The sequence below is a fragment of the Zingiber officinale genome, chromosome 10B (assembly GCF_018446385.1).
Source record: "Zingiber officinale cultivar Zhangliang chromosome 10B, Zo_v1.1, whole genome shotgun sequence".
Lineage (NCBI taxonomy): Eukaryota > Viridiplantae > Streptophyta > Magnoliopsida > Zingiberales > Zingiberaceae > Zingiber > Zingiber officinale.
Window position 1 is genome coordinate 6,161,547 of NC_056005.1, and position 8,813 is coordinate 6,170,359.

An 8,813-nucleotide genomic window follows, 5' to 3' on the forward strand; every position below is an offset into this window, starting at 1 on the left:
TTATCATAAAAGAAGTATATATACTCTGTTCTACTGCCATGCGTGACGCACTCGTGTGGAAATACGATCGATAAAGTATGAATTGGTAAAATATTAGTATTATATGATTTGATTTAGTCAAAGTCAAATGCATGGTCTTGTAGCCCTGTTCAGTGGCGAAGCAACGGCCACGTCTTATTATATCAAAATGCTGTAAAATTAGAAAGAATCCAAATTTATCGTAGAGGTATAAATATAATGGCTTGTTGATTCCAAATATCAAAATCAAGCAAACTAGCAAGCATTTTTTTTTTAATGGTTTAAAAGCGAACTTTTGACTTTGTGTCCGACACAGTGGGCAAGGCCCATGCCGATTCCACCGCCCAGGGAGGCGGAGGCCCCACTTGCTCGAGACGGGACCACCAGAAGTTTATTGACTTACGAGGCTAAAATTGTCATATGACGTCGCAGTCTGGCCACTGGAAGCGTAGAGTGAAGGCGTGGAACTGGGACAGTAATGAATAAATTTAGTTAAAAGATTCCGTATGATATAAGCCCGTCTAGCTCAGTTGGTAGAGCGCAAGGCTCTTAACCTTGTGGTCGTGGGTTCGAGCCCCACGGTGGGCGTGTAGCGTTTTTCTCAAGCTTTCCCATGGTTTTGACGCCGCCCACGGTTTTCTGCGAAAACGATCTTAATTCTTACAAGCTGTATTTTCGCCCTTTAAATAAATAAATAATACAATTTAGCCGGACTGAGATTATTTGCTTTTGGAAGAAATTATTATTGTCGAGATAAATGAAATATTCTAGATTTTCACAAAGGATATTTGTATTTAATGAATGTATAAAATATTTTTACGTATAATTGATTTTGTAAATAATAAATGGTCGAAAGGTTTTTAAAGCTTTTTTTAGTTATTCTTTTACTGAGAGAGAAAAAAAATGTTGCTTAAATAAAAAAAATGATTTGGGGGAGATAAATCAGAAAATAAAACCTCAAACAAATTAACCTGATGGACGGCCTCTATAACGGCGTTAAGTTTCCGTGACACAAATAACGGCAACGTACCTCTGGCGACGTCACCATTTTTGAAGGGCAAAAGCCGCACGCCACGTCGATGACAAGGGACTACTGCAACCTGAGTGAGATTTAATTAACCTTGGGGTTAGTAGTAGTAGTAGTTCATCACCTCTCACCCTCCGCCTATAAATATCCCCCCTGCGCCTTCTCCCTTTTCGTTCGTTTCGTCGATTGGAATTTGGATCGAGCGATGCGGGGCTCTGCCAGGTTAGATTTCGTGATTCCTTGCGGTTCTGCTCATCTTTCAATGTCTTCTTCCCCTCTTTCAGCTATCCTATTGCCTTGGTGGAAAAAATATGTCTTTTCTTTACCGTCGTGTCACCTTGACGGGAATTTATTCGCTCTTATTTCGAAAAAATCCTTTGTCACTCATTAGGAATTTGGGATTTTGGTAGTTTTTGGGTCGACAGCGTGGTTTACCGAATCGTTCGTAGAGGTTCATGAGAATGAAGCAATTCCACAGAATCCTGCAGCTGGTTTTGTGAGCTTTGTTTAATTGTGGATCTTGGTTCGGAATCGAAATTAATAGGGAAGTGTTGATATTTGTGGTTTGGGCGCAATTTTCCAAAAAAAAATATGTTGGAGTTTTTTTTCATGCTCCAGACATCGCTGAACGAAGCGGCTCGTTCATCGTATTTTCAACAGATTATGTTTTTCCCCCCAACAAGCATATCTGCGCGCGCGCGTCCGTGTGTGGGTGTTTCTGTGGGGTTGTGGGTGCGAGGATGGGTGCGTTGTGGTTCTGTGATTCTGTATCGCTCTTTGTTTTTGAATGAATTTTGTACAGTGGATCATGCCAACTCCGTCATTTACTTTTTCTTTAGAAAAAGCATAAAGGCGAACAAACTTAACCCAAATATTTAGCTTTCTTCTTCAATTACTGCCCAGATTTCGCAAACAAGTATTGATGGCGTTCTCTTGATTCCTCTGTTTTGGTCTCTACTGATACTCTGTTATGCCTGGCAAGTAGGAGAAGACTAGACGTTGATATTTATGTGTTGTCATCGACGTTCATTATTGTGTTATCTGTAGATCATTTGCTTGTCAGTCAATCAGCGTCCTGAAATATTTTTCCATTGCACTTATTTGTTTCCTTGAGCAAAGGATTTATTTCATTCTACATATAGCCTTACTCGATCTTACCTTTGCTGAATCAGAGCTAACTTGGGTCCTTTAGTGCCCGGCTCTGTTCTGGTGGGCACTAACATCAATTCAATGGACGAAGAAGTCATACGATTCTTGCTAGGAAGGCGAGCTGGAGATCCCACTCTGGAAAATGTCATCGCTGATGTTAATCCATTCAATGATGAACCATGGAATTTTCCTGGTTAGCTTTGGATTATCCCTGAGCTACCTATTTTATATCATTGTCATAGTTGCTTTTACAGTCAAGGTATCAAATTATAAATTTTGGTCTGCAAAAAGCCAGTCTTTCTTGCACTAGAAATTAAGACTCTCAATGGCTCTTATTTCATGGTTATAAATTTGGTTGTTTAATAATTAGAATATGTATATTTATATAGCCTTCTATAACTACTTGGTGTGGAGATTTTAGGTTACCAAATATATATTCTTCTGCAAAACTCTAACGTTATAAAGAATATATTAGATCTAATATTTGTTATCTAATGCTGTTGCACGTGGTTATTTTCTTGTCAATTGGGGCTATCGATTGCTTGTTCTCTGTGTTTTATATGAGATGAGTTACTTGTTTCAACTATCAATTAAAATAGTCGTAGATGATCGCTGGTTGCGTGACTTAGGAATGCTCCAAATTATCGTCTATACAATGATTATGTAGACTGTGGTTAGTAAATCTTGTTCACATCAGATGTCAAGCTCCTCTATGATCTAAACTAAAGAAAAATATTCAGTAACCATACGAATTTTCCTTAAATTTGTAAAATTTGTCTTATGAAATGGTTTGTCTTCTTTGTTTTCAATTTCAGATTCCCACATAGCATTTAATTTTTCCTTCAAATCTAAATATCATGCAAGAGTTAGTGACTTGGATGATATCTTGGAGGTCATGGGAATTAGTGTGTTTGGGTTAATAAGATAACTTTTTTGCCCCATATAACCAATGTTAGAAATATTAGACTAGCTTTTAAAATTCACAGTTTTCTCAGCTATGAATATTTGGGAATAAAAAAATGACCAACTGCCAAGGAACTTGAGGATTGCTTTTTAGGCAATGCAAACTTATGTTAGTTGTCCATGTCGTAAAACTTGAAAAATAATGACTCAACTTTTAGTTCAAAGTTGGGCAAAATAAGTAGGTGGCATATATTAGCTTGTTTAGATGATTCCTAATTATTGTTCTTAAGAGGTTTTAGGTATCAAATATCATTTGTCTTTATCTAATAAAACAATATTTTTTCCCCTTGCTCGATCACTCATCTAAGAAGAATGATGTAGTTGGGGTTTACTTGCTTGAGACTGCATCCTAAGTTGGTGTTTCTCGGGCAATGCATTCATCTTCCATAGATGATTTTGCTAGTGCAATGGAAATTTATCCAGAAAGATCACGTGGCAAGAATTTATAAGTTTGAAAGGAATGATAAGAAAGCAAAATTATCATGACTTAATCAGAAATTGACTTTACTGGGTTTTTTAATGTGGTTCATCAATTTTCATACCAATAGAGATTAGAGAGAGACCAAGTGGCAGTTTGTGGATCCAAGTTTACAAAATTTCTCAAAGCGTACATACTAAAGTATAATAAAAATGTTTTTGGTATTTGTTAGAAAAGGCATCCTTGAAGTCAAATTGTTACATCAATTGAAATTTAAAAGTGAGTTGTTGAATTTACCAAAGAACCATATATTGTTATTTTCTGAGTCAAGGTTATGCCTGAACAACAAGCATCTTCTGTATCTAAATTTCCCTCTGCTTTCCTTTACTTTGTCCTCTCTAGATATTTAACTGGACTAAAGAATTGTATGGTTGATATGATATGCAGAAAACATATGGTTCTTGTACAATCCAGGAGGCAGAATATCTCCCAAAGGGAACTGTGAATCAAAGGCAACTAGATCTGGATATTGGAGGCAAACAGGTGATTGCAGGATATTCACAAGCGGATGCAATTTTAGTTGGAAAAGAACATTGGAATTTTATAAAGGTAAATCACCCATTGGAGAAAGAACTGGGTGGGTGATGCATGAATATCATGTAGAATCAAATTCATTGAACGTGCATAATTGCTCAAAGGTACTCAAGAAGTCATACCCATACCACCCTTTTCCTAAAAATTTAATCTGAATAACCTCATTAATATTTTAGAATTTATCATTCCAAATTATATTTTTCAGGATCATAGTTCCTTGTATAGAGTCTTCCGTCAAAGTGCTAAATGTGCAATTGACTGCAAAGAAAAGTATTCTGCATATGCAGATAAGTTAGTTGGTGAGGATGTAGACTACATATCACCTTTTAGAACAAGAAGAGAGAGAATTGACTTCGAGGATTTGCCCCACAATTCTCAGGTAGGGTTGATTACATTCCCCTAGTTATGCTTTCTTTCTTAGTAACAGAGCTGTAAGTGCCTTGTTAGTTTTCATTGATTTCCTTTCTAAATGACACTCGGTAACAATTCCTTTTCTCTCAGACCTAGGGGTCTGATCATAGTTTGGAAACTCTAATTCAATTAGTTTTCTTACTTTGTCTATCTAATCCAAACAATTTTTAAAAGTGTTTTGTACCTTGATTGTATAAGCCTAATGTTTTTGTTGAAGAAGCAAGCAAATAATTAAAGATGAAGGGAGAGAGAATTCTTACAAATAAGAATTTTAAATATTTTAGATTTGTTATTCAACTAGAAGATATTGAGAAAATAAAGAAACAATGATTAAATTGAAGAGAGCTTCTATTTTGTCTTGCGTAATTATCAATCCTCCTTAGGCTAAAATATAAGTTCTATAAAACTGCACAACCAACTATACAATTGCGAGTTACTAAACAACACAAAAAAAATAGTGTACTAGATGACAGTACTAAGTTGTGCATGATTACTAGATAATATAATTTGAAAAAAGTAATACCATCCAGGAATAATATAATTGCTTTAATAAATGATAAAATGAAAGAAGATACATTATGATATTAAAATGATGAACATATTCAACTTCATGGAGGGCCAATAGATTTGTAGTTAACCAAATCAACATGATTAACAAGGTTTTGGCGTTTTCAATAAAGATAATTTTAAATTTTACTATCCAAGAATTTATGTTACTAGTATTCATACCCATGTCAAATAGTCTAGTTAATTGTGCATATGAATTTACAAAAATGAAGACATGGGAACTCAAAAAATGGTTTAATTTAGGGTACAAGTATGGAGACACAATTAATCTTAAAAATCTAAAGATAAATATTAATCTCATGTTGTGTTGTGTCAACATAGGTAGGGGAAGGGGCAACCCATGAGTATGGGTATCAAAGCTAAGAATAATAATTGTAACTTTGATAGATCGTTATATGTTCAAGGATACAATCATTTTTGTTGCATAGACCTAACCTCGCAACTTCGCAAGGACTTGTCATTGTTATTGTATAGACCAGGTCATTGTTACTGAGTCCGGTCTATACAATAACAATGACAATTACAATTGATCCTTGCCTATGTCTTTATTTAATATCTTAACACACAAGATGACAGGGAAGGATCAGTGCAATCACCACTTTAGCGTACGATCAGTGCACTTACATGAAGGACTACTGTGTCCAGCTTTTTGAATCTCAAGATAGACTTCTTATGTTTAGAAAGAAGGATGAATCATAAAAAACATTACAAATATCATATGTAGGTCAGGACTGAGAAAAATGAGATTTAGAGATGTTAGATTGAACAAGTGAGAGAAACAACTTGGACAAGAAATATTCCACATCCAGATTGTCTCTTCACCCATTGTATGCTTACCACATCATAAATTGTGTCTGAAGATGTCAAATACTGACATAGATCGGCCTCTAAGAGAGATTATTCAATAAGACAGGAGAAGGAAAAGACAAATATGGTGTATGAATTGCCTGATGGCAGTTGGAATCAGAAAGGATTTTATGCATTTGGGCTTGATCTGGTTTTAAACATTTAGTACAAATGTAGATTTTTTTAGTATAATTAATGGTTTCCTTTTCTTGCTCTTCCAGGCTTGATGGGCTGGTTAAGCAGCTTAGTGTGTTGGATCCTAATATCCACCACCAGTAGCTTTGTTCCTGTATTTTAATGAAGATAACTAGTTATTCAATCTTAATGGTGATGCCTGCCTGTATGTTGTGCTAGCATACCATGATCCAAGCTTGCCACAAAACGGAAGACATTATTACAAAATTGTGAGAGATTTATTTTTAACTTGATGTGAATACTTACTTTCTTCCATTTGTCCTGATGCAGACTGTCGCTGATAAAGATCAAGGGGAATCAGCACCGTCTAGAAGAAGGCCTAATGAACTTGCATCCGTGATTTTTTCTGAAAATATGCTTGATATTTGTGATTTTTCAAATGGAGAATTCTTGGAACTGAATGATTTCTATAGTTCAGACACACATGCTAGTTCAGATGATTCCAGCATTATGTCAGAAAATTCTGATGAATTCTTCGATCCTGTTGCATTTTTAATAGATATTGAGAATGATCATGGATTAGGAAAACAAACAGAACACACAAAATATGGCTTTGATATTTCTGTACCAGTCAGATCCCATCGGATGTTCATCGAGCCATCTCCACCAGGTATATCAATTTTATGTGGTTAATTATCTATTATTTTTAAGAGAAAATCCATGGCATTCATGGGTCTTGGTATTGGTCCTGTAATCTGCAAGGAACTTGCTTATATTTGCTTGTATATCTTCTTTGAGATATATATAATCTAGCAATACCAACTATTGTTTCAGCCCCTGTCAACCTTTATCATTTATTTCTGACAACTTTTAGTTGATATCACATCCTAAAGATCAGTTTTGCTACATTTCATCTTTAGTAATCCTAAGGATCAGTTTTTCTACATTTCAACTTTATTAATAGGATGTTATGGCATCCTAAGGATCAGTTTTTCTACATTTCAACTTTATTAATAGGATGTTATGGCATCCTAAGGATCAGTTTTTCTACATTTCATGTTTACTGATAGCAAATTTCTGTATAACCTTGTTCACATATGCTTCAATAGAAAAGCTAATCCCAGCTTTCATGTTCACTTTTAGGTTAGCATTAGCACTTTGTTTTCAGGTGCTTATTCAGCAAAACTTATCATGATCGCATCGTATTTTTTTCATTGAACAGTTCTATTCTTGTTCACTTCCTACTGGATATTAAACATGATTTCACAATATTTTATGTTGCATCATTATTGGTTTGATGGACTTTGTATGAGTTCTTTATTCAAATAATTATTAGTTTTATTTTTACTAGGATCATGATTTACATTGTTACATGTTTATCATTTGAGCTGTAAGTGTCATGTCGGATGTATGCTTAAGTACCAATTACTATTATATGGGATCAAACATATTTGAAGTCTTAGCAATCAACTTCATGTGAACTTTTAGGATTCCTAATCCTACATGAAAATTTACAGGAAAAAAAACTTGAATAAGTAAAAAATATTATTAACTAAAAGATCAATACAAAGAATTCTAATCAATAGAGGTGGGTTTTGGTGGAGGTGACCAAGGTTTGTGCCCGACATTGGTACCCTTTTAGGCTTGGTGGTGTAGCAAGACAAGAAAGAAGATGGAGAGCGAGTTTGTGAGCAACACAGGTGAGGGGTGCCTGGGGAAAATTACTTGTGGAGGGATTTGGTGCAGGGAAACAATAACTCCGTGAATTAGAGGTTGTTGTACAATGGCAAGGTAACAGAGAATGCCGAAGGAAAATATTATTAATTGAAAGATGATAAAATACAAGGGATTCTAATCCTTTTCATAGACTCTCCTTTTATAGACCAAAAAAATTTAAACAATCTCAAATTTCTCTGTATAAAAATATAATAAATTACAAAAGTTCAATTGATTTAGACAGTTCAGCAATTTAAAATAGGATTTAAAATTTATTCTCCCTATATATTAGATGGTTGTCAGAAGTAGATCTACATTCTACATCTCAACTCCATACCTTTGTTACCTACATCTCAAGTTATGGTTTTCATCTTTTTTTTTTCATATGTTGGAACCTAAGTTTACATTTTATCCACCTAGATCTATCTTTATGTATGCTAAGCCTGACATATACAGATTTAAGCTTTTATTTTGTATTGACAGTTGGTGATCTTGTTATTGAAGAGAACAGTCCATCCAATTGTCTGGATAGAAATGAATTGACTTCAAACCAGCCATTACCCTCACCAAGTGACCAACAACAAAATGTCAATGCTTCTACATCTAGCAAATATAGTGGCAAAGAGGACGATCAAACTGCTGATACCTCACATAGTCGCAGGACTTCAAAGGGCATTCATATTTCAAATGGAGGTGGCTCGAATTCAGTTAGGAAGATCACGAAGATAGGGAAAAGATACTTCTGCTTTGCATCATTTTGATCTTGCCTCTGTTTGATGTGATTGACTCTATAGATCAATTAAGCAGTACAAGGGACAATATTCTTGTAATTTGTCAAATATAGATATTGCGATGACCTACAAGTGTAATGGTAGAAATAGTTCATTTGCTTACTAAGGATAAGGATACACACTACAGTTTGTAAATTTTGTGAATATTTGTTTCATCATTATATTTTTTTTTAGTTCT

At 34.8% G+C, this 8,813-nt stretch overlaps 1 protein-coding gene and 1 non-coding gene across 3 annotated transcripts; both read left to right on the forward strand.

Annotated features, from left to right (window-relative positions):
• The first annotated feature begins 533 nt into the window (after window positions 1-533).
• On the forward strand, window positions 534-606 carry TRNAK-CUU. Its single transcript has one exon. It is a non-coding gene; the product is annotated as a tRNA-Lys (tRNA).
• A 531-nt stretch (window positions 607-1,137) lies between these two features.
• LOC122030217 (NAC domain-containing protein 18-like) lies at window positions 1,138-8,813 on the forward strand. 2 transcript variants are annotated; one of them, XM_042589390.1, is made up of 6 exons: window positions 1,138-1,267; window positions 2,218-2,387; window positions 4,023-4,273; window positions 4,375-4,548; window positions 6,459-6,798; window positions 8,328-8,813. In XM_042589390.1, exons 1-6 carry the CDS (start codon window positions 1,251-1,253, stop codon window positions 8,603-8,605), a joined length of 1,230 nt encoding a protein of 409 aa, XP_042445324.1. In that variant the 5' UTR covers window positions 1,138-1,250; the 3' UTR covers window positions 8,606-8,813. The 2 variants fall into 2 exon arrangements, with proteins under 2 accessions (XP_042445324.1, XP_042445325.1); XM_042589391.1 differs by having other exon boundaries at window positions 8,349-8,813.